We start from the raw sequence: 25,849 nt of genomic DNA on the forward strand, positions 1-25,849 counted from the left end.
CATCCTCTGTCTCATTGTGTAGTCCTGTTTGGCCTGGAACTTTTTATGTAGACCAGGCTGGCTTCAAACTCATAAAGATCTGTCTGTCTCTGTCTTCCTAGTCCTGGGATTAAAGGTGGCATCACCGTGCCCAGCTACAAACCTCCTTTATTCACCCAGAACGTACCATTCTGACACCTTTCTGTCTTGATCCGTATTCTTTTCATTCTCTCTAGTCTCCAATGCCTTAATATCCTTCCTTCCTTCCTTCCTTCCTTCCTTCCTTTCTTCCTTCCTTTCTTTCCTTCTTTCATTCTCTCTCTCTCTTTCTCTCTCTTTCTTTCTTTCTTTCTTTCTTTCTTTCTTTCTTTCTTTTTTTTTTTTTTTTGAGACAGGGTTTCTCTGTATAGCCTTGGCTGTCCTGGAACTCACTCAGCAGACCAGGCTGGCCTCGAACTCAGAAATCCGCCTGCCTCTGCCTCTCAAGTGCTGGGATTAAAGGCGTGCGCCACCACTGCCCGGCTAATATCCTATTTCATGTTGAGCCAAAGGCGGGAAAACGTTGTCCATCAAAGTGCAGGTCTCTTGCACTCAACTCCCAGACTGAAAGTGGAAGGCCCATTTCCTGGAGCTGAGCAACCGGATGTGGGAACTGGGAACTGAACTCAAGTCTTCCATAAGAAGAGGATGAGTTCTTAACTACTGAGCCATTGCTCCAGTCCCCAGAATTTTTTTTAGAAAAGTAAATTACATTTAAAATATTTATTGGGTATGTGTGCATGTGACACGTGCACATCCTGGGATATACTTCTCGAGACCTTGGTTTGTGTGTGTAGTTAACGTCTGGCTGCCTATAGCTAACTTGGTGAACTTGCTGAGGTTGTTGAAATGACCCAAGGACACTACAACAGTGGATATCCCGCAGTACCTAATGGTGGCGTTGGGAATCTGGATTCGGGCAGGGATTCTCAGCAAGGTTAATGCTAAGGGTTAGAGACACATAGCACCCCCTACAGCGAGTGCGAATTAGAGGCTGACGGAATCACGTGGCTTCCTCCTACCAATAGCAAAGTAACAATCGCTTCCTCCGTTCCCCATGGAAACAGCACGGCCCTCAATGATCCTCCCGCCCCTTCAGTGCTGAGGTTTTGGCTTTTCATTGAAAATGCCGTCTGACAATCAAACACCCGCTTCTTCTGGCTGGACAGTTGGCTTTCGTGAAGTGAGTGACTATGCTAACTGGTCAAGATGCGAAGGCTGGCGTATCTTCACCCAATGTTGCTTCTTGGAGGCGGGACCTAGTGAAGACTCAGGGCCAATCAGCAGCGACGTCGCTTGTGCGACTCCACGTCGGCAGCAGCTGCGGGCAAGATGGAGGCGCTGATTTTGGTAGGAGCTGGAGGGCCGGTGGCTCCGCCGTTGTGTTCTGGGGCTCCGGGAGGTGGGGTTCGTGAGCTGTGGCCGGGAGGGTTTCGGGCAGGCTTCGGGGGCCGAAGCTCCCGCTGTCTGAGCAATGCAAGTGTGGCCTACATGGGAGCCAGAGCCGCTGTTTAGAGTAGGAAGCCTTGTCGGGAAGAGGGCAAGAGTCGGTGGCAAAGTTGAAGAGAACATGTGTGGTCCTTAGGAGAATTCTGAGTGCACTGGATGGGGTGGGGGTGGGTCTTTTACACTCTCCCTGATGGTTAGCGTTGTGGATCACAACTACTTGAGTTTCCCCAAATCTCCATAGTCGCTCCCTCCACCCGCCCCCTAGTTGCAATGGCAGAATAGAGCTGTTTTGCCAGCCCCAGATCCTCCAGGTGGTCGTCAGAATCTATTGGCAATTCCATGTCCTGTTCCTTCACAAAACTTGTTTTCGTTTTCCTGTTAATCCTTAGTATGTAATTCTGTCTCGATTGAGAGGCAGCATTCCATCCTGGTTCAGGAATACTTGGTAGAGATAGTATAGAGTTTGGAATATTTTTTTCTGACTCCGTATTCCGCTCTCCTATTCCCTCCTCCTTCAGACTGTAGGAACTCATACTGTAGGATCCGTTGTTGGATTACATGAGAATTGTGGTGATTATAGAAGTGCATTAGCGCCGGGCAGTGCTGGCGCACGCCTCTAATCCCAGTACTTGGGAGGCAGAGGAAGGCGGATTTCTGAGTTCGAGGCCAACCTGGTCTACAGAGTGAGTTCCAGGACAGCCAGGACTACACAGAGAAACCCTGTCTCGAAAAACCAAAAAAAAAAAAAAAAAAAAAAAAGAAGTAGAAGTAGAAGTCCATTAGCTCTTGTCCCTTGATCCGTCCTGCTTGTTCAAATAAAACACTGACCCTTTAGAACAGAACCAGAGCGTTTCTTTCCAGGCACCGGCTGGCCGTTTGCAGAGAGACCTATGAGTCCTTCTACCTGTTTCTGTGTGTTAGTGGATTCTTCTTTCCTTGAGTTGGATTCCAGGATTGTTTCCTTGGCTCCTGTTTTCCTTTATATTCCTCGTGTTTATGTCAAACTCTTGTCAGTAAAAGAAGGAACACGTTTTGTCTTCTTTCTTTTTAAAGGAAAAACAGTTTTTTGAGACAGAGGCCCCTCTTTGCTTCTCTCCCTCCTTTCCCTTCCCTGGTGCCCTGGCTACTCATTAGATCCACCTGCCTCTACCTCCCACGTGCTGAGACTAGAGGCATGTACCACCACACCAACTTGTTTTAGTTTTTTGACTGAGAGTTTCCTATAGGTCTGACTGGAATCCACTTTGCCATGTAGCCAGGGCAGACCTCCATACTCACCTGGCATTTATGTGGGAATTTGAACTTTGGTTTTCTTATTTGTATGACAAGCACTGTAACCACTGACCTATCTGTCCAAGCCTCCTTACTAACCTTTCAAATGTCAAAGAGAATTTATTCTCATCATATGAGCTGGACAAGTTGAAGCAAAAATATTTAATGTCTTGAGTAGTTCAGGTATTTACTGCACCAGTCAATGAGTTTTTTAAAATCTTGTGACAGACGTGGATAGAGTCTGTGAAATTGGTTTCCTTTGATGTTTTTAGCTTTTTAATCAGGTGTGGTGGCTCACACCTGTAACTCCAGCACTAAGGCTGAGGCCATTATTGCTACTTGTTTGAGGCCAGCCTGGGTTACAAAGTAAGACCTCATAAAACCAAAATTAATATAATTTAGTTGAACTAGCTTAACGAGTGAGGAAGGTAAGGCTTGAGTGGCTCCTTTACCATTGGTTCTGTTGGGCTGGGTATAGTGCAGCACTAAGAACACATGGTCTAGCTGGTTTTAAAAGGCCTTATATTGGGCCCCTAGCACTGGGAGAGCTGGAGTTGTATGGGGCAATCTCTCTGTGCCATTTTCTCTCCCTTTCTTTCTCTTCTTGCACCGTGTAATCTGTGTCAGTCTGCTTCCTCCTCATTCTTCCCTTGCAGCTGAACTAACTGGCTGCAAGTAGTAACAGACCCTGGCTAGCTTACCTGAATACCCCTTACCTTTACTTCTGAAACTATACTGAGCCTTTGTCACTAGCACCTTATGTATTGGGTTTAGGGAAGCAGAGCTATAGAAAATGACTGTAAGGAAGGGTGGTGCCAAAATGCCTATTTTAGTTTACTTGTTCTCTCAGAACTTTTTTTTTTTTTTTTTTTTTTTTTTTTTTTTTTTAGACAGCCTCATTATGTAGCTTGGGCTAGGCTTGCCTCATTATGTAGCCTGGGCTAGGTCTGAATCTATCATCTCCCAGCCTCGCCAGGTTTCTGAAGTTTCTGTAGGTTCTTACCTCTTCAGTTTGCAGAATTTTCCTTTTAGCCGTGGGTTGTATAAAGTTTTTGTTGATGATAAAATACCTACAGAAAGCTATGGATTATGACTCCTGCCTTTAATCTCAGTACTTGGTAGGCACAGGAAGGTCTGAGAGTTTGAAGCCAGCCTGGTCTACTTAGTGGGTTCCTAGACAGTCAAAGCTATGTAGAGAGACCCTGTCTCAATAAATAAGTAAATAAATAAATAACCAAACAGTTTAAGCTATGTAGAGAGACCCTGTCTCAATAAATAAATAAACAAATAATCAAAACTACAGGTATTAGTCTTTGTGCTGATTTTTAGAGTTCTTGAAGATTAAATTAGTGTCTTTTTTTCCTTCTGTGTTCTTTCCAATTTAAATGATTTTTTATTTTATTTTATTTATTTATTTATTTTTTGAGACTGGGTCTTATTATGTAGTCCTGCCTGGCTTGGATCTTGCTGTGTAGACCAGGCTGGTTTAAACTTACACAGATTCTCCTCTGGCTCCTGAGCACTAGAATTAAAGGTGTTTGTTTTTGTGCCCACCTACATCATCATGATCACCACCACTACCACCACATTTATTTATCTTTTGAGACTGGATCTCTTTACATAGTCCTAGCTGTCCTGGAACTCACTATGCAGACTAGGTTGTCCTCCAACTCACAGACACCTTCCTGTTTCTGCCTCACAAGTCCTGGGATTAAAGGCATGTACCACACCTAGCCTGTTAATACTATTTTTGAGAACAGGGTCTCATGTAGCCAAATCTGGCCTTGAATATATGGTGCATCTGCAGCACTAGTTTCAGGGGATTGAATACCATCTTCTGACCTTAGGCCTCAGGCAAGCATATGATGCACACACATGCAGGCAAAATAGTCATAAGATAAATATTGAAAAAAGCAGTGTAGCCTTAGCTCATAATTGGATTTACCAAATCTTCCAGTCCTTTGTCTCTCAGTTCCCAGCCTGTCTCTGGCCTCAGCCCCTCTGCTGCCCTTTTTGCCAGCTCTCCTGTTCTTAGTTGTTAGTGGAGAGAAATCTGCAGTTGCCATTCTCCATTTATAATTTGGAATCTTAATAACTTCCTTCAGCCTTTACTCCCCCCAACCCCCAAAGCTGAATTACTGTAGCAGTTCAGATGCTTAAAAACTTTGTACAGAGATATGTTTTTTTCTCTCTATTTCCAGGTTTTAATTTCTGAGTGCGTTTCCAGTGTTTTACAGATTAGACCTCAGTTCCATCCGTTGTCTCCCCTTAACATTTCATCCTAGCCGGGCAGTGGTGGCGCACGCCTTTAATCCCAGCACTTGGGAGGCAGAGGCAGGCGGATTTCTGAGTTCGAGGCCAGCGTGGTCTACAGAGTGAGTTCCAGGACAGCCCGGGCTATACAGAGAAACCCTGTCTCGAAAAACAACAACAACAACAACAAAAAAAAACCAACAAAAACCATTGTATCCTAAAACTGACAAAATCCTGATTTCCACATCTCATTCAAGTACCAGACCATCTAAAGTGCACTAGGATGTATATGTATCTAGAGAAGGAAACTGCAGGACACATTGGTGACTCAGAGGTTGACATTGTTTCAGTGGCCTTTGCCTCCTGAATCATCTTAATGGGGTTTTTGTTAAATTCCTTTGGCACTGACAGTAGAGGTACTTGGCCTGAGTGCCCCCTCCCCCTGCTTTGGGCAAAGGTATCAATTACATTAAGCCCCCAAAGCACTCCCATCTCGTCCCTGGCAGTCCCCTGTGCCCCTCTCCCAGCTGCGTCCTTGCTGGTGCTTGGCCCCTCCATTTCGTTAGGAGAAGCAATCTCCTCATTCCTGCACTAAGGAGATATATTTCTCAGCCAGGGCTTGATCTGTGCCAGCACTACCCCCGGTGAGGTCCCTGGCAGCCATAAAAATTTTTATTGTGATTATGTTGGTGTCGGGGTGTCCATCTGGGTTATTGCACACCTAGTTTAATTGATTGAAGTTTAATTTATTGACACTTCAAATTAAATGATCAGAATAAACTGTGCTGTTACTCTGGCCGGCTTGTTTTAATGGTTGATTGCTGGAAGCAGACCTTGGCTTGAACTAAAACCCCAAAAGAGTAATTGACGTTGCTTCTAACTCTCCCCATGTCTTGCCCTCTAAGAAGACCTCGTTATAGATTTCCGACGTATTTATTTATATATTTTTTTTCTCTCTTTCACAGTGGTGGGAAAGGGTTGGTCCCTGGCAAGGCATAAATTACATCAAAGGTCTAGGGGAGCCATCACATGGTCTGAAAGGGAGGGGGAGGCCTCTACATAAAGAAAACCAGACCCCAGAGAAGCCAGGTCCTCCCAGGGAGGCAGATTGGGAGTGCAGTTGCCCACCTATGTGAGGGAGCCTCAAGGCAGGCTGGCCTCTTTCTCATCTGTGTTCTTGCTGCTGTTCTTCCATTGCTGTGTTCTTCCATTGGCATGGCGTGGCTGGTATTTTCAGGGTGTTGACAGAAAAATTAGAGAGAGGAGCTGGAAGGGACAGTAAAGATGGAACAGGCATCACCAGGGCCGGTGCAGCCATTTATGCTGGAATAATGAAGGGATACAGCTGATGAACAGTGAGACGCCAGTGTTGTCAGAGGCCCTCCAGATTTCCTTCTTTTGGTGTTGGGCAGAGTGGTTCTCTCACAGCAGACTTTGTTCTTCTGTCCTTACATTGCCTAGCCTCTGTCACCTTTGTGTCTTCAGGAAATCCTTTTGTGTAACTTAATTCATGTGCTACAGATGAAAGTTCATCTTGATGCTGAGGATGTAGCTCAATTGGAAGAGTGTGTGCCTGCCATCCCATAAATTGGGTGTGGTAGTCAGTACTCAGTAGATAGAATCAGGAATATCAGAAATTCAAGGTCATCCTCAGCTACATGGCAACTTGAAGCCAGTCTGGACAACCTGAGGACCTCCCCCTCAAAAAAAAAAAAAAAAAAAAAAAAATCAAAGAAAAGAAAGTCTGTCTCTTACTGGCTTTTTTTCCCCTTTACAATCAGTGTACATAACTCCATTTGTTCCAGATTGCTCTGTCAACCAATTATCCTTAGCTTTTTTCTGTGTGTGTGTTGGAGGGTTAATTATGTAGTCCAGGGCTCTGTCAACCAATTATCCTTAGCTTTGTTCTGTGTGTGTGTTGGAGGGTTAATTATGTAGTCCAGGCTAGCCTTAATCTATCAGGCTAGCCTGAATCTATGATCCTCATCTCACTTTCCTGTGCAGGAATTGAAGACAGGTATGTGCCACCAAACCCGGCTTCTGTCTTCTCTGTGTAGTTAAACTGAAGAACACAGAGAATGATCACTTTGTCTTTAGATCCTTTTGTCTGGAGCAGAGGGCAGCAGGATTGATCATAATATAATCTAGGGCCAAGGATGAACCCATAAGTAGATCTAAGCTGATGGTGGATGTCTGTAACTCCCAGCACTTGGGAAGCTGAGACAGGCGGATTTCTGAGTTCAAGGCCAGCCTGGTCTACAGAGTGAGTTCCAGGACAGCCAGGGCTACACAGAGAAACCCTGTCTCGGGAAAAAAAAAAAAAAAGTTTGAGGCCAGGCTGAAAATTGTAGTAAAATCCTGCCTTGAAAAAAATGTGAAAAGAAATTCACATTAAGAAATTAAGACTTGCTGGAGAGATGGCTCAGTGGTTAAGAGCACTGGCTGTTCTTCCAGAGGTCCTGAGTTCAATTCCCAGCAACATATTGTGGCTCATAATGATATCTGGAGCCCTCTTCTGGCTGTGCAGGCAGAACATTTCATACACAATAAGTCTTTAAAAAAAAAAAAAAGAAAGAAAGAAAGAAATTAAGACTTTAAGGTGTTTTAAATTTAGATGTCTAGTCAGGCATGGGCACAGACCCATTCTAGTACTGGGGAGGCTTAGCTGGAGGATTGCAAATTCTAGGCTTGTTTGGGCTATATACTGAGACCCTGTCTCAAAATACGCTAGGGTGGGGATGTTATATAATAATAGCACTGGAAAGTAAAAGAATAAAAGATGTCTCTAGTCCCTTTAGATTTTTTTCCCTTTGCTGAATAATATTTAAGTGTGGGCTTCTGAAGTACTCAATTTAGGTTGCAGGGTATTCTGATGTAGCCCTCAGGCATGGTTGGAGAATGCATCTGATTTCTGTTCAGCATCACCACGTCATTGATGTGAATCCTTGTTTTTCATTGGTAATGGCTGAAGAATTAGGAATTGTGTGAACCCTGGGGTGGGGGAGTTCTTCAGCAGCTAGGTGTCCTGAGTTTTCAGAAAATACTTGGGGAGCTGGGCTATAGTAGTGCAGGCCTTTAATCCCAGCACTTGGGAGGCAGAGGCAGGTGGATCTCTGAGTTCTAGGCCAGCCTGTTCTACAGAGTGAGTTCCAGGAAGGCCAAAGCTACACAGAGAAATCCGTGGGGTTGGGGGTGGGGTGGGTGGAGAATAAGATGATGAAAGAGAAGGAAGGAAGAAAGAAAGGAAGAAAATTACCTGGGGGCTTGGAGAGATGACTCAGCACATAAAAGCATTTGTTGCTTTTACAGAGAACCCAGGTTTGGTTCCCAGCACCCACAGCCTATCACAGCCTTCTCTAACTCATACATGCAAAATAAATCTGTTTTACAATTAAAAAAAAAAATACAATTAAGAAAGGAAAGAAAGGGGCTAGAGAAATGGCTCAGTGGTTAAGAGCACTGACTGCTCTTCCAGAGGTCCTCAATTCCCAGCATCCACATGGTGGCTCACAGCCATATGTAATGCGATCTGATGCCCTCCTCTGGTGTGTCTGAAATTATATATATGTGTACTCATATACATAAAATAAGTAATATTTTTAAAAAAAGAAAGCAAGGAAAGGAAGAAGAGCAAAGACTTGGACCTCTGCATTGGCTAAGAGCTTAAGGCTTGGTTAACTCGTGCAATTTGGTCACTAAATCTGGCTGGGTATGGTGCTGACCCTTACTCCCCCTGCTGGCTGTATGAGATCCTTGCAGTTGTTAACTGGCTGAAGGCAGAAAGTCATTCATTTCCTCAATTTTTCCTCTTCACATTCAAAAGAATGTTTGGCTTTTTTGAACAGGGTCTCACTATGTAGCTGTGGCTGACCTGGATCTCATTATGTAGACTGGTGTCCTCAGACTGGCAGAGATCAGTCTGCCCCTGCCTCCCAAGTGTTGGGACTAAAGATGTGGGCCACCAACCCAGGCTCTTCACATAATCTTATCTTCAGAGGATTGGATTTTAAACCTAGTTCAGTCTCATAACTGTATGATGTGTGTTTGTTTGTTTGCTGGGAACAAAGTTAAGATATTTTATCAGCTTATCATAAGGGTTTGCTAGAATTTTTTTAAAAAGGCGCCAACCCTAGCTGATCTAGGTCCAGCCTTTCACTTCTCCTATGAGGAAGCTGAGTATCAGAGAAAGGGAGGGAAAAACTTGAGTTAATAGCTTACCCAGAATTCAGAGACACCAGCTTCTCCAACAGACAGACAGACAGACACACACACACACACACACACACACACACACACACACACAAAACTGGAGGGTGGAGACTAACCTTGGGTGCCATTTTTCCCCAGCAGCCAGCCACCTAGTTGGTTTTTGTTTGTTCATTCGTTTTGCATTTTGTTGTTATTGTTTTGAGACAAGGTTTCTCTGTGTAGCCCTGGCTGTCCTAGAACTTGCTCTGTAGACCAGGCTGGCCTTGAATCCAGAGATCCACCTGCCTCTGCCTCCCCAGTTCTGGGATTGACAGTGCTTGTGATTAAATGCACAAGTGCTTTCACCAACTGATATATCGTTTCAGGTGTTTGCTTGTTTGTTTGTTTTGAGACAGAGGCTTGTGAACTTTTGTAGCTGCTGATCTTGAACTTTGGGTCTTTACACCTCTACCTCTTGAGTGGTAGGATTACAGGATGCAGGATGTGATGCTATGTCTGGTTTTATGTAATACTTAGGATTACAGGGGCTTCATCCATGCTAGGGAAATACTATAACTGACCTATAGTCTCAGTTACTAAGAAGATTCTTTCTAAATGTGTCTTTCTGCCATCAATACCTCCTGACTATGTGTTCAGTCAGTGTCCTCTTTATAACCAAAATTTTATCTCATATATGAGATAAGCTAGGTTTCTTCAGGACCCATGTTTTGTTTTTTGTCTTTTTTTTTTTTTTTTGGGGTGTGTGTGTGTGTGTTTGTTTATTTTGTTTTTGGTGCTGGGGAAATGTGGCACAGTGCATGCTAAAGCATAATCTGAGCCCAGACTCCACCACTGAAGCCCCTGATCTATGTCTCCCAAATCTAAATGTTGTCCTTGTTAAAACTTACCTAAATTTTCTTTTCATCTGAAGTCTCTGTAGTAAATTAGAGCTCTCAATCCCAGCACAGCTTTTAATTAAAAAAAAAAAAGTTAATTCGGGGTTAGGTAACAGAATACCTGCATAGCCATGTGGTGCTGGGAGTGGTGTCTAGGAATTTCTCCTTCTGATTTTGTTTTGCTTTTGAGACAAGGTCCCACTCTATCCTAGGCTGGCCTGGAGCTCACTTGTGTATCCAGATTGGCTTCTTAACTCCTGATCCTGCTCAGTCTTCTAAGTGCTAGGGTTACAGGTGTGTGTACTATGAAGGACTCTCTTAGTTCTAACTCTCTAGGTTTTGCTTTATAAGTAGAATTGAAAGGAGACTTACCTTGTTATAATTTTCAGTTGGTGGATCTATTGCTAAGCTTAGCCCTTTTACTATGGCCCCAAGAATATCTTTGAAAGTAGGGAATATGGAACTTTCCAGGAATCTCAGCAAGATTTTTTTGTATGTATGTATGTATACATGCATACATGCATGAATGCATGTATTTGTTTTGTTTTTAGTTCTGTTTTATTTTATACGTACAAGTGTTTTGTCTTTATGCATATATGGGCACCATGTGCATGCAGTACCTTCAAAGGCCAGAAGAGGGTATCAGAACCCCCTGGAACTGGGAGCTGGGATCTGAACCTGAGTCCTCTGCAAGAACAGCAAATGCTCTTAACCTCTGAGTTAGCTATCTCTTAGGCCTAAGTGAATCAGATAGTTACTCATAGTTCTAAAATATCCTGTCTCTTGCTCTACATACTGTTTCTCCAAGCTTTTTGGTCTCATATAATGATATTACCCAAGTATTTCCTTACTATCCCATATATATATTAATTAAGCCATTGGACTTAATTCTTTAGTTTTGTTTGTACTTGTTTTGAGACAAGGTCATTTGTCCCAGTTTGTCCTAGAATTTGACAAGTTACTGAGGATGACCTTGAACTTCTGATCCTTCTGCATCTAGGGTTACAATCATGTACCACTGCTGTTAGCTTTTCATGTTTTCTTTTATAAACCGGTTTCTATTAGTTTTATTTAAAATACAAAATACATACAAATAGATTTTGGTGGGGTTTTGTGTTGTTTTGTGTGTGGATTAAACACAAGGTCTTACACCTTAGGTGAGCACTCTGCCTAAATAGCTTAGGCCCCAAACCACTGCCTTTCTGGCACTGTTTGCTGAGAAAGCTGTGTGTCGAGCAGGAGCCCCACAGAGGGCAGCACTGAGAAGAACTATTTTTCCTTCCCAGTATAGGCCTTGGGGCTCCAGATTTGATGTTCCCACCAGGTTTCCAGAGACTCTGATTGAGATCAGAGAGTTAGTTGAAGCAGCCTAGGTGGTTGTTGAATGACATTTCAGCTGTCCTGAGGACAGCTTTCTAGTTTTCTTGATAATAAAAACAGACATGAAAATCTATCCCTGCCACTCCTCCTTCTACAAGCCAGTCTGCCTATCCATCATTTACAGGCTCTTAGCATTTGAGGTGAAGTTCTGTTATACACTCAGGCTGTGGCTCTGAAAGTCAGTGCATCACAGAACTTTGTCTCGAAAGCTTTCTAGCAGCTGCCCATTGGGGGAGTGAGAGGGAAGAATAGATCTTTTCAATCCTTTGAATATGATCCTAAGATTGTACGGTCTTTTTCAAGAGTCAGTATTTACGTTGTCAGGCAGTAGTGGCGCACGCCTTTAATCCCAGCACTTGGGAGGCAGAGGAAGGCAGATTTCTGAGTTCGAGGCCAGCCTGGTCTACCAAGTGAGTTCCAGGACAGCCAAGGCTACACAGAGAAACCCTGTCTCGAAAAAACCAAAAAAAAAAAAAAAAAAAAAAAAAGAGTCAGTATTTACTGCATTACAGGTCAAAACCTAGTTCATTGTCCAGGAAGTTTATTTCTTAGTACCTGGGAGTTATTTACAAACATGCCCTTTGTAAAACTTAGAAATTACATTATTAGTAATGGAGCCTTTAAACTGGCTGGTTTTATGACATGAAGGGAGCCCTCAGGCTTCCCCACTCCTAAGAGATAAAGGCCTAGGGTGGAGTGGGCCCAGCTACAACAGAAGTGAGGAGAGCTGGGTCTACTGCACCATGGTGATGCCTTCACATGGCATTCCATTTCCTGCTGAATACCCCAGCTTTCCTTGTTGTGGGTCTTCCTTTGCAAGTTTGAAATGGTCAGACTCTTTCCTTCCTTCCTTCCTTCCTTCCTTCCTTCCTTCCTTCCTTCCTTCCTTCCTTCTTCCAGAACTTTAGTGCCTGAAAGCTGGTCTGGTCTCTCTCCTTTCTCCCTTAACCTCTCTTTAGTCTTACCCAGGAAGACTCAGTGTTTCTGTTTTAAGGTTTCTTTGATCCTATCTTCTAGGCAGCCAGTGAAAAGAGCCAGGAGCAGAACCCTGGGCTGTTTCTCAGGTTGTTAACATGGCTGTGTAGGTGCTTAGACAGTGCTGACCACAAGAGCATTGGCTCTCCCACTTGGCAGGTGGCCATTAGGGATTTTGGCTTCTGTGGAGTTGGGGGTGTGTGCTCCCATTCCTTCCAGGAATGCCAGACTCTGGCTGCAAGAACAGTCACCAGTGCCAGATTAAGGTCCAGTTTCAACTTGTGGGCGGCTAGCCCTGTGTGGTTGCTGTGAGTGTGGATGGAGGGGCACAACCATTTCCTTCTATTAGGACTTTTTGTCCATTAAGGAAATTCATTCCCATTGAGGGCTCCATTTTGGTACTTGAACAGCCAAGTGGCTGTAGAACAGAGCCTGCTCTGTGGGATGATCTTTCTGTATGGAGCTAGAGTTAGAAGAACTACTTCTGTTTGTGGCTTTTAGACTACACTTGAGAAGACAGTTCTGCCAGACAGCACAGTTCTCCAGCTGCAGAGGAAACACTCTTGTCCTTTATTCCAAAGAGCAGTGTGGCTAGGGTGGGCAGTTCTCAGTGTGTCAGAGGAGAGGGTGGGTTGGCAATAATACCGTCCCAAAACAATCTCACTACAAAATCCACTTAGATGCAAAATCCAGTTATAATGTATCATCATGCCAAGAGATTTCCTTTTAAACTTTATTCTCAGTTTTGAACAAATATTAAGAGTTAAGAATGTGCCAGGCGCAGGGCAGTGGTGGTGCACGCCTCTAATCCCAGCACTTGGGAGGTAGAGGCAGGTGAATTTCTGAGTTCAAGGGCAGCCTGGTCTACAGAGTGAGTTCCCGGACAGCCAGGACTACACAGAGAAACCCTGTCTCAAAAAACAAAAAACAAACAAAAAAACATACAAAAAAGAATGTGCCAGGCATTGCTCTGTGTACTTGATGAATTAATGAACAAAATACAAAAATTGGTGAATGTTTTGGTTTGTTTCTTTTTGAGTTTTTGAGACAGGACCTCATCAAAAATTAGCATCCTTAAGAATTCAAGTCAGATGGACATGAAGACACACATCTGTGATTAGGAAGTAGTAGGTGGATTAGGTTTAAGGTTATCCTTGGCTATCCTTGGCTATATACTGGGACAACATAGCATAACCTGCCTCAAGAAAAGTAAGTTGGGAAAACAAAGCTTACATTTCTTAGGTCCTTTTCTTTTCTTTCCTTTTCTCTTCTTTTCTTTTCTTTTTTTCTTTTTATTTATTTATTTATTTTTTTTTTTTTTATTTTTTTAAATAGCTCTGGCTGTTCTGGGACTTGCTTTGTTGCCTTGAACTCAGAGATCTTCCTGCTTCTGCTTTCCAAGTGCTGAGTCAGAACTGCTGGGCTCTTACACCATTTTCAAAAGACTAGAGCTGGAGAGATAGGCCAGCAGTTGAGAGTCCTGGTTTCTGCCTAGTGGTGATGGCACATACCTTTAATCACAACAACTTCCGGTACAGAGCCAGTCAAATCTCTGAGTTTGAGGCCAGCCTGGTCTACATAGAGAGTTTGAGTACAGCCATGGCTATACAGAGAAATAGAACACTGGTTTTTAGCTGGGTCTGGTGGTATACACCTTTAATTCCAGCAGTAGCAAAGCAAAAGGCAGGCAGATCTCTGTGAGTTCAAGGACAATCTGGTCTACACAATGATTTCAGGATATCCAGAGCTTCATAGTAAGACCCTGCCTCAAAGACAAAGCAAAACGAAAACCAACCAACCAACCAACCCAGCACCACCAACAAAATCCACTGGCTTCTCTTCTAAAAGACCCAGGTTCAATTCCTAGCACCCACATGGCATCTTTAATCCCAGCTGCAAGGGATTCTGACACCCTTTTCTGGCCTCCAAGGGCATCCACCAGTCATGCAAGTGGTACACAAGTTTACATGTAGATAGAACACCCATACACATTGGGGGAAAAAAGTGATGGCGCTTTGGAGGCAGGCTTGTGGGTTCAAGGCCAGCTGGGCTACATATGGAGAGACCCTAGATAGATAGATAGATAGATAGATAGATAGATAGATAGATAGATAGATAGATAGATGTTAAGAAAAGAAAAGTCTGGGTTAATACTCACTTCTCTTGAGCTAGAGTTGCTTCTTTTGCATGAAGCCCCACCTCTCCAGGAACCTCACTTTACCTATGTCAGGCTGCAGTCTCTGGATCCTTTGCAGTAATTCTTTGTTCTGCTTCATGTCTTTGTTAAGCATGTATTCTTGAAGATGGGTGAGTTTTGTAAGACCAGGAGAACAAAGCAGATAGTCTTGCCTTGGACCAGAGATAGTGAGAAGTAGTCTTGGTGAGACCTCAAATACTGTGAGTGGCAGAGACCTTCTGTGGCCAACACCAACTCCTCTGACTTTCCTTTTTCCTTCTGAAAGTTGTGAGAATAGAGGAGAGAACACCTCGATAGCTTTTCCCAAGTCATCTGTTTGCAATTGAAGAAAGGTGTTAAAGTGTGACCATTACAGCTAAGCTGTGATGGCTTCATGAGAGCCAGTATCAGCAACTCTGTGTCATTCTGGGGTTTTGTTCTGTTTTACAGGGGGAGGGACTAGGGATGAAACCCAGGGCTCCCTGCACACTAACATGCACTATGCCACTGAGTCCTAAGTTCCATTCTTGGTAGTGGAAGAAAACTCCCCTTCTGTTATTTTAGCTACCTCCCAGACCCTGGACGTCTCAAATAGTTTTCTGTTTACTACACTTAAGGTTCAGATTGATTTTCATCCTAGCAGATTAAGTGGTAATGGTTCATACATATCAAGGAAGGGTTTCATACGTAAGCTTTTGGACTATGTCTGTCTCAGAACCTGTGTGTGTGTGTGTGTGTGTGTGTGTGTGTGTGTGTGTGTGTGTGTGTGTATGTGAGAGAGAGAGAGAGAGATCCTGTTTACCTGTGTGTGCAGGCACAAACCTGCACTTCGTGTGGATGGCTTAGAGTGGCTTGCTTTAAGCTTCTGCTTTGGGACTGCAGTGACTTCCAAGGGCATTCAACCCTCTTTCAAATGAGTTGTGCCTGTTGATTAGCATGGTCACATTCTCCCTGTGTTCAGGAGGCCAGGGAGAATGGCTGATTTAGAAAATGACTTAGCCTTAGGACCTGGAAATAAGAGCATGGTAAAGGCCTGTGAGCCTGAAACTGTCTCTCTGGGCCTTGTTTATTCTCAGGGGGAGGTATTAGACCTAATCATGCTGCACTAGGGAACACACAAACCCCTGTGTGACCCTTTGCAGCCCAGTGGGACCAGGGAAGAAGGTGTGAGGCTTGCTAGCAGTGATGCTCTCAGACTAAAGATATGCTCATGTTTCTTCAGGAGCCCTCCCTGTACACTGTCAAGGCCATCCTGATTCTGGACAATGATGGAGACCGACTCTTTGCCAAGGTGAGATTTGCTTTCATATTAATTTAGGGGCAGGACAGAAACATTGGATATTTAAATATTGGGATTGGCCATACTAACTCAAATTCTTCTGGAATGTGATGATTTTGAGAATTCTTTCACCTTACCTGTGACTACTCCAGGTAAATCCAAGTTGGCAATCTTCTGTTCCTTAGAGTGTTTTCTGCCTGCTCTGATCAGCCTCATCAGGGCAAGGAAGAGCTTTAGAGCCTTAATTCCAGAGCAAAACACTACCCCAATGCTAGAGGCCTCTGTTTATGTCTGCTTTAACTATCCCTTCTGCCCCGACCCTATTACCTTGTCACTTGGCCTGAGTTTTTCAGGGAGTCTTCCAGTTTCTGACCTCACCAAGCTGCATGCCCCAGTGAGCTATTGCTAACTTTGGGTGGATTGAGAGGAGAAAGGACACCCCTCTCCTCTGTTCTCCCCCTCCTGTAGAAATATCTTCTGTCCCTGGTGTATTAATTCTGGGTGAGCAGAGCATAAATCAATCAGCAGGTGGAGATTAGTTAGAATTCACCAGCTGTTCCTCCCTGTAATTGGATGTAACTATGCAGGACACCTTTGGAAACAGTTATCCAGTTACTAAATGCCAGACCTGTCATAGGTCTTCAGCTGACTGCAACGGATTAGCCCCTAAAGAGCAGGCGGTTTAGCAGCCTGCATCTCCACCCCTTTGCTGGGAGAGCTTGGGAGCAGGCTCAGTAAAGTGCCGACCACCCGCTTCTCTCAGCCAGCAGAAAAAGCCAAGGTGTGCAGGGCACAGGGCATGGACTTGCCTTGCTGTGGAAGAGATGGTCTTCCACAGTGGACAGTTGTGTCCACAGCTTTAATTGTAGCCCTTGTGCACTCAGGGAGGCAGAAGCAGGCAGATCTACAGAGTTATTACCAGGACAGCCAGGACTACACAGAGAAACCCTGTCTTTGGGGGGGGGGGGTAGGGAGAAAAACTAAAAAGAAACCTACTAGTCTTCCTGAAGTGAGGGAGAGTCTGAGGAAGCCCCCCTCCCCCCCAATCTAGTGTTCCTTATTTTTCCAACACTGTCCCTGACAAGAGGAGCTCCTTGGAAGCATGTGGTGGAAGTGTCTTTAAGAGAGCTGGTGGATCTCTGCTCTTAGAGTCCTTGAAGTGGCTCTTGTAGGATTGATTACAGCACAGTCCTTCCCTGTTTTTTGTTTGTTTGTTTTGTTTTTTAATTTATTTCTTTTCTGGGTGTATATGTGTGAACTTGTTAGAGGAAGCCAGAGAACAATTCACAGGAGTTGGTTCTCTTCTTCTGCCATGTAGGTTCTCGTTCTGAGGCTTGGCAGCGATGTCTGTCTGTCTGTCTGTCTGTCTGTCTCTCTCTCTCTCTCTCTCTCTCTCTCTCTCTCTCCCACCCCCTCCCTCCCCCATTCCCTCCCTCTGTAGTCCTTGCTTCTCTGTCTCAGAATTCCTGTTACCGAATACCTTGGAGGGGTCATACAAGATCCCAGAGTAGAACACTCACTAATCATTGTGGACTCACAGCTATAATGACCCATCCCCGTCTCCTTTCCCTCCCACTAGTACTATGACGATACCTACCCGAGTGTCAAGGAGCAAAAGGCCTTTGAGAAGAACATTTTCAACAAGACTCATCGGACAGATAGTAGGTCATTCTTCACCATTCCCTGTGTTTTGGGGAACCACGGGAAGGGGGTGTCAGCAGGGCTGCGGGGGTGGGGGGGGGAGATAAAATGACTCGGCCTCCTCTTTTTTTCCTCCTCCCCTCATATAATAAACTCTTCAGAAATGTAATGGGGAGGTGAGTGTACCTCACACGGGAATACCGTGCTAGAAGCTTGGCTGTTAGCTACCTGTCTAGTCCCTGGATTTATGAGCCTCACTTGACAAATTTAACTGCAGCTCTGCTTATTGTACCGCATCCATTAGGCCAGGTAAATGGAAGCCTGTAAAGGTGACCGCTCTGCATTTTTACCTCCGAAGGATCGGCTGGTATTCTGCCTCATACACAGGGAGGGAAGTAGGTGCAGTGGGGGAGGGAGAGGTAGAGAACAGAGACTCCCCTGAGTTTCTAAGTCCCTTCTGCTACCCCTCAAAACAGTAAATAGCTTTGCTTGGAGGTAGTTACAGTTGGCCTTTCCTTGGCCCATGCAGCCTGCCCCAGGAATTCCTGGGAACTCCTGTTCTGCTGCCTCTTCTCCCACCACTCAGTTTCTGCTTTCTTCCCCCAGGTGAAATCGCCCTTTTGGAAGGGCTGACAGTGGTCTATAAAAGTAGCATCGATCTCTATTTCTATGTGATCGGCAGCTCCTATGAAAACGAGGTGAGAGTCGATGTGTGTGCTACTCTGATGCCACTTGTGAAAGCCCAGTGGGACACAGCCGCTGGCTTGGAGCTTTGAGGAGCCACGTTCCTCTGCTATCGGGCAAGGTCATAAAGAGGTCTGTCAAAGATCTCTGTCAGCCTTACGGAAGAAATGGCCCAGCTAAAGAATCAGTCCAGAAAGGAAGTTTCCCAGGTCTTTTTTTTTTCTTTTAAATAAGGGGCAGGATCTTACTGTATAACACAGGCTGTTTTCAGATCATGTCTGTTTTCCAGGTTCTGGAACTACAGACATGAACCACCATCTCCAATTAGAATATACATTTATGTGTTATTAATATTCTTTCCTACAAGGTGGTGTTTTAGATTTTGTTTTTTTATTTTTGTTTTATTTTTGAGACAGTGTAGCCCAGACTGGTCTTGAACTCAATGCAATCTTTCTGTCTTAGCATCCAGTGCTTAGATTGCAGGAATTATGCCAAGTTCCCATGGTGGTTTTTGTTTTTTGGTGGGTGGAGGGTGGGGGTTCAAGATAGGGATTCTATATGTAGCCCTGGCTGTCCTGGAACTCACTCTGTAGACCAGGCTGGCCTTGAATTCTCAAGGATCCACCTGCCTCTGCCTCCTGGGTATTTAGATCAAAAGCGTGAGCCACCACTGCCCTGCTAACCCATGATGGTTTGTTTGTTTGTTTGTTTGTTTGTTTGTTTTTAACTTTTTAAAATTTTATTTTATGTGCATTGGTGTTTTTGTGTGAAGGTATTGAGTCTCCAGGAACAGGAGTTACAGACGGCTGTGAACTGCTATGTGGGTGCTGGGAATTGAACCCAGGTCCCCGGATGAGCAGCCAATATTCTTAACCTCTGAGACACCTCTTCAGCCCCGACCCACAGTGTTTTTTAAAGGTAGATTTCTAAGGTGTAATCAAGGATGTGCATGTGTAAGTGTCTTTAGTTCATGGTAAAGCCATACAGTATAAAGGGGTCACTTGATGAAGTCTCATGGTATAGGTGGGCCTGTGAGTATATTCCTAACCTTTCTGTATGCACTTCTGGGACAGGAGACAGGTACATAACGACCAGATAATTTTCCATCACAGTTAAGACTTTGAGAGACCAGGTCCTGCTGAGCCCCTTCTGCTATGCCTGTGCTCTGTGCAGTGCATTGTTTAAGCTTGGCAGCATTTCTGTGGGTTGGAGGCATTACTGTCGTTGTTTTGCCAACGAGGAAACCAAACCGCAAAGAGCCATATAAAATTACTTGTATTTGGCTTTTTCAAACTATAAAAGTAGCTATGTGTGATTCAGCTCACTAACTCTCTGAGGCTTCACATGTAGAACAAGCTGAGATTCAAACCTAGTTCTGACTCAAGAGCCCAAGCTGGGGCTGGATGTGTAGTTTAGTAGTGAAGTGTGCCCATAGGAAATTTGAAGTCTTGGATATGATCCTTATTTTTTTGTTTGTTGTTCTAGACAGGGTTACTCTGTGTAGCATTGGCTGTCAAGAAACTCGCTTTGTAGACCAGGCTGGCCTTGAACTCACAGAGATTCACTGCCTCTGCTTCCTGAATGCTGAGATCAAAAGTGTGAGTGACCACACCTGGCTCTGAGTACTGTTTTTAAAAAGGACTTTCTACCACTGATCTCAGCTCTTAATTAGTTAACGAGTTCTCTCTTTACTGATCCATCAGGTAGCTTGGTAAAGACATAGGGGTAGGGGCTGAAGAGATCAGCTGTTAAGAGCATTGGCCGCTCGTCCAGAGGACCTGGGTTTGATTCCCAGCACCCACATGGGAGCTCACAGCTGTCTCACAGCTGTCTCCAATCCCAGGGAATCTGGTGCCTTCTTCTGGCCTCTTTGGGTACTGCACATATGTGGTATACAGGCATAGTTTTAGACAGACATGTATATACACTAAATAAAATAATTATTAAAAAGACATAGAGGCAGAGAGGTATGGTAGTGCACACCTATTATCCCAGCACTTGGGACGTACAGGCAGGATAATCAAGAATTTGGGATTGACCTCAGTTACATAGGTGGTTCAAGACCAACCAGGGCTATGTTGGTTCCTAGCATCCATGTTGGGGAGGGAGCTCATACCCTCTGTAACTCCTGCTCCAGGGAAATCCAGTGCCCTCTTCTGGATTCCATGGGGACTGCTGTGCTCGCAACATGTGCTGGCAACATGTGCTGGCATGTAAAACACACAGTAATAAAAGTAAATCTTTAATAAAAAGTAAATACAACACAGAAGGCTATAGACATCTACAGAGGACTATACCAGCAAAGTTCTGTCTCAGTTTCTGCCTTAAAGAAGCCTCCACTTGTGGAATTGCTTAGCAGAGCTAACTTCTCTGAGAAGCTAGAGTTCTGCTGTTGTTTTTGTTGTCTTTGCCCTTCACATTATGTCTCTGGCCATTTGTGAAAGCTCATGCTTTTTGCTAAGGAGTAAAGTGGAGGGTCTGCTTTGGGGTAGCAGTTTTAGGGCCTTGAACCTCCCTTCTCCTTTCTCAACAGCTGATGCTTATGGCTGTTCTGAATTGCCTCTTCGACTCTCTGAGCCAGATGCTGAGGTGAGCAGCCATTCTCATTTTAAATTGGGAAGGGAAGTATCTCTTTCTTAGAGAAAGTGGGAAATTAGAGCCGCACTGGGGAACTGGTTCAGTGTAAGAAATTAGACTTGCTGTTTGGGGATAACTGGGTGGAGGGTGAGATGGAGAGAATGGTCCTCACATGGAATCATTCTCTTACTAAGGGAGGATTTTGGTTTTTTGTTTTTTCGAGACAGGGTTTCTCTGTGTAGCCCTGGCTGTCCTGGAACTCACTCTGTAGACCAGGCTGGACTCAAACTCAGAAATCTGCCTGCCTCTGCTTCCCAAGTGCTGGGATTAAAGGTGTGCGCTACCACTGCCTGGCAAATATTCTTTTCTCTGTTTCCTTTGGCTGGGCTGATGATTGAAACCAAGGGTACCACTGAGCTTCTCACCCAAACTTTTTCATTTTATTTTTTCTTTTAATTTAAGACAAGGTCTTACTAAGTTGCCCAGGCTGTCTTAAGACTCTCTTTGTAACCCAGGCAACCCTTGAACATGTAATCCCTGCTTCAGCTTCAAGAGTAGTTGGGAGTACAGACGTGGACCTAGTCTGTATTCCTATACCTACTCTTGTCATGTCCAGTAACTCCGATGGTGTTCTGAGCCCCAGGTGCTTTCCTAGGCTTGTCCTCAGGGTTTGAAGAAGGGGAAGGACAGGGAAGTGACCCAGGTGAAGCTTCTTACCTTGGGAATGGAGGAGACACTACCAGTTTTCTGTTACTGGCCCTCTGGACACAGAATGGGCTCACTGTGCTCTTTGCCCTCTTTACCTCCCCGTAGCCCTGTTCCCATGCACACAAGCAAGAGAAGATGTCAGATGCTTTCTCTGAAATCATTCAAGGCTCTGAACTTCAGCCACAGCAGCTCCTAAAAGTGAACACATTTTAGAATTCCATCTGGAGTAGAACAGCGGGTGCTCTCAACCCACAAACCAGCAGGCCAAAGGCTCAGGTTTCCTCAGGAAGGGGGAAGATTTATTTCCCAGCCAGGTGAATGAATAGACTTCATTTCGGGTAATCTAGAGAAAGAGTCATACTGACGGATGTGACAGGCCACATACACCAACCACCGGATCTGTGGCTGGTAGATGCAGCCCCTGACTGTTCCAAGCCCCTCCTTGGCCTTTGTTTTAGGGCTTGAACAGACCTGGGGGGAGGGGAGAGGCAGAGAGAGTTTAGAACTTTGTCCGAGCTTGAATGCAGAGAGTTTGCATTCCACTCCTCCCACCTTTCCACCATCACCAACTCCAGATTGTGAGCTATGAAATTTTTTTTCCCAACTTATGTGTCTTTTTACAAGCACCTTCACCAGCAGCAGCACTCTGGATAAGTAGCCTAGGAGTCAGAAATTAGCTGTTTGGGAATGTCAAGATTCTGATCACCTTGTAAAAGGTTCTTCTTCACCTCACTCCCTTCTAGGTGTGGGTAGCAGAGACAGTTATTGGTCAGGGTTAGGATCCCCTATTCAGATAGTATCCCAGGATTCCTTTCACACACAACCTGATTTTTCTCTTCTTTTGGGGATTCAGAAAAAACGTAGAGAAGCGAGCTTTGCTGGAGAACATGGAGGGGCTCTTCCTGGCTGTGGATGAAATTGTCGATGGAGGGTGAGTTCTCTGCCTTGCCTGGATTTGCAGTGGGGAGGGGAAGTGGCTGTTCCTCTTCAAGTCAACTGGGCTGACCAGCCAGTGATCCTGACCTCACAGCAAACTGGTCCCTTGGAACTGGACCAAGCAAGCAACCATCTTCTTTGTGTTTGTAGGGTGATCCTAGAGAGTGACCCCCAGCAAGTGGTGCACCGGGTGGCTTTGAGGGTAAGCAGGGATGTGTATCCCCATCTCTCCACAGGTCCTCCCAAGCCAGGCTTGCTTGGGTGTGTCTAAGGTCCACCTCATGAATACATCCTACCTTCTCCTGTCCTCTTCACATGCATATATCATTCTCCTGGCTTCTCCATTTCAGTGACCTAGAGAAGCAGAGGAACTCGTTTATGTTTCTAAAGTGGCACCTAGCATTTTATGTGGTCTTTCCACAAAATGGGCACTTTAATATGTTGAATGAACAAAGAAGTAAAAGAAACCTTAATATTCCTGGTTCTAAAACTATAAAGGAACTTGAGGTTGGCTTGTTGCCTCTTTGAAGATAGATCCAGTCACCAGAGGCAGAGGAGTGTCTTAGTCTGATAGAACCCTCACAATGCACTTGATTACCAGCACCTCAGCCCTCCTTGGTGTTAGTGATACCAGAAAGGCAGTCACTGAGTTAATGGTAGGAGTCTTTGTGTCTGCTGGGAGATGACAGTGCAGAGAATCCACCTGTAAATTGTATGGTGCGGACCTGTTTGAGCAGAGGCATGCTACCAGTTCCCAGAACGTCCCAGTTCTGACCTCCACAGAGTGAAAGCTGCTAGTGCTGGTAATGGGAAGTCTTCTTCCTTAACTGCCGTGGGCTCCATTTGCATAGTTTAATCTTCTCCTCTAACATATGTCTCTATGTGGCAAGAGAGAACACTCCCCCCCCCCCCCCATCTCCCCCTTTCACTTCTCAGGCTGCTGTTGCAGCAGTTTATTTCTTCAAATTAACATGCAGTCGTTACCCGGCAGGCCTTGCGGGATCCATTAACTACCCCTGGCTCCCTCCACACACCCACCCCATATTGATATTCAGGGAAGGTCTTCTCCGACTAGGGAATCAGGTCCCCCACCCCAGAGTTGAGGGAGGTGAGGATCAGATATCCTGCTGATTACTTGGAATGAAATCTTTTAAGAAGTCATCCTGCCTTTAAGTGGAGGATGGATAAAATGATCCTTTGTGTTCACAGTCCCTCTGGCCAAGTAAATTGTGTCTCAGTCTTTGGAAGGGACTGAGAAGTTTAGGGTATTTGCTTTGCTTCAGTTTAGAAGAACACTTCTTCCTCTACCAGGCTCCAGTCTAAGTGCTTATCTCTGTACACAGGGTGAAGACGTCCCCCTTACAGAGCAGACCGTGTCTCAGGTATGACTTTCTTCCTTCCTCCTCTCCACATGGACAGAGACTAATTAGCAGGAGCCCCCAACCTGCCAAGTCTGAATTGAGACCTCACACTTAGTTAGCTTTCTTGGCTCTCTCTTACCCCAGAGCACTGGGACTCATGAACAGTGCCCCCCCCCCCAGCCCTGGGACTCATGAACAGTGGTGTGTCCCCCCCCCCCCCCAGAGCACTGGGACTCATGAACAGTTCCCCCTCCCCTTTGTCTCACTTTATTGTGATCAGGACTGTCAGCCTTGCTCTATATCCTTCAGACCTTCCCTGCCGGATACCTCAGTCAGTGATTTATTCCCCAGCAGAGGCTTGCCTTAAGCAGATGGTCTGTGTGCATGTGAACACACACTTTTCTTTCTCTTATTATTCAAATGAGGGCTGAGCTGGAAATGCATATTCTGGAATATGCGGGCTTCGCAGATCCATCCTTTTACCTTGACTGCAGATAGATTGTCTGTTTGACCTGGAGGCCTACATGGAAGTGGTTCCGGTTTTGCCCAGTAGGAATCCTCACCATCTGGATGTGTAATCCCCTCTTTATAACATGTGTCCAGTAACCCCCAGCTTTTTTCTCTTTCCTCCCAGGTATATCTCTTCTCTCTTCATCCCCCCAGTGGATTTGAATTCGGGGGGAATTTCCCAAACTGACAATCCTCTAGGGCCTTAGAGAGCTTCCTCCTATTCTTCCACCCTTGGGATTTTCTATCCCCTGTTCTTCTAAGGAGAGGGAAGGCAAGTGTGGGGAAGGAGAGCCTCGGCCTGCTCACACCCTGTGGCTTGCAAGCCCCCCTCAGTGCTGCCTTTGTCTCCGCAGGTGCTGCAGTCAGCCAAAGAACAGATCAAATGGTCCCTCCTCCGGTGAAGGTGTTCTGAGCCCAGTTCTTTGCCCCTCAAAAGTTGCATCTGCTGTGACTACTTATCCAGCTCCCCCAACTTATGTCCTTAGGGTCATCTTGGAGAATTGCAATGGATTCTCGTGTCTCTATACTTTCTGGGGTTCTTACCCCTCCCTCTCCTGAGAGTAAAGTCCCCAGCAGATTTGAGTGAGTCAGGGGGATCACCCTCTTCCTACTTACACTGGTCTACCCCCAGCCCCAGCCCCACTCCAACCCCCATTCTCTCCTTGGTTTCTTGGCCCTTTACTGTGGCTGTACTTCAGATCATCAAAGCAAGAGAAAGAATGTGCTGAGTGTTCTCTTCCCTGTGCCCTAAGGGCCCTCATCCCAGCAGCCCATATATCCAGCAGAGGAGGACTCCTAATTTCAGCACCAGTGGGTTTGGAGTAGCAGAGGCCAAACATTCTTTGCCTCAGCTTCTCTCCTTCCTGCTGCCCTAGCCTCTGCCTTGGAAGAAATAGGAACAGCTTTTAGGGAGGGCACAGAGCTGCAGAGGAACAGTGATTTAAAGATTCTTGGAGCTTATGAAGTGCAGTCTCTACCTTGATCTGGCCTTCAGCCTCAAAGCTGCTGTACCTGCACGTGGTCCTGAGAACATCTCTCTAGGTCTGTACCACACCTCTTTGCCTGTATCACCTGTGAGATCTTTGCCTGGTGTGGCCTCTGTCACCCTGGAGCAAAGCTAGATCTTGGAACTAAAACGACTCTAGTCCCTAGAAGAGTTTCTGCTCAGAACTGAGGGAGGAAAGGGCCTTAATGACTTTGGCCCTGCCGTGTTGCTTCTCCTCAGCTCCATACTCACATTCCTCTGCCTTGGTTCTACAATCTGCTGTTGAGTTTCCCCCTCTGCATCAGTCTTCCCCGGAAGTGGGGGTCTGGTGCAGTGCCTTTTCTCTGAGGCTTGGATTCCCGTTCTTGGGTGTAATGTTGACCCTTGACCCCCACATCCCTGTGAAAATGACTTAGAAAAAAATTTTTCTGAGCAAGCGTTCTGCCCCATGTATTGCCCGAAGTGGGCAGACTGGAGGCGGCCTCTGCAAGAAATGGAGTCAGGCGAAGTCCACCTTCTACGCTGCTGTGTGGCAGAGGAATAAAGTGAATCTCTTCCAAA

At 45.3% G+C, this 25,849-nt stretch overlaps 1 protein-coding gene across 2 annotated transcripts; it reads left to right on the plus strand.

Moving 5' to 3' along the window:
* The first annotated feature begins 1,287 nt into the window (after nucleotides 1-1,287).
* On the plus strand, nucleotides 1,288-25,849 carry Copz1 (coat protein complex I subunit zeta 1). 2 transcript variants are annotated; one of them, XM_034517063.2, is made up of 9 exons: nucleotides 1,288-1,368; nucleotides 15,830-15,898; nucleotides 17,466-17,547; nucleotides 18,134-18,225; nucleotides 20,745-20,800; nucleotides 22,350-22,427; nucleotides 22,583-22,634; nucleotides 23,776-23,814; nucleotides 24,657-25,849. In XM_034517063.2, exons 1-9 carry the CDS (start codon nucleotides 1,351-1,353, stop codon nucleotides 24,702-24,704), a joined length of 534 nt encoding a protein of 177 aa, XP_034372954.1. In that variant the 5' UTR covers nucleotides 1,288-1,350; the 3' UTR covers nucleotides 24,705-25,849. The 2 variants fall into 2 exon arrangements, with proteins under 2 accessions (XP_034372954.1, XP_034372955.1); XM_034517064.2 differs by having other exon boundaries at nucleotides 24,428-24,713.

This window comes from Arvicanthis niloticus, chromosome 13, assembly GCF_011762505.2.
Source record: "Arvicanthis niloticus isolate mArvNil1 chromosome 13, mArvNil1.pat.X, whole genome shotgun sequence".
Classification (NCBI taxonomy): domain Eukaryota; kingdom Metazoa; phylum Chordata; class Mammalia; order Rodentia; family Muridae; genus Arvicanthis; species Arvicanthis niloticus.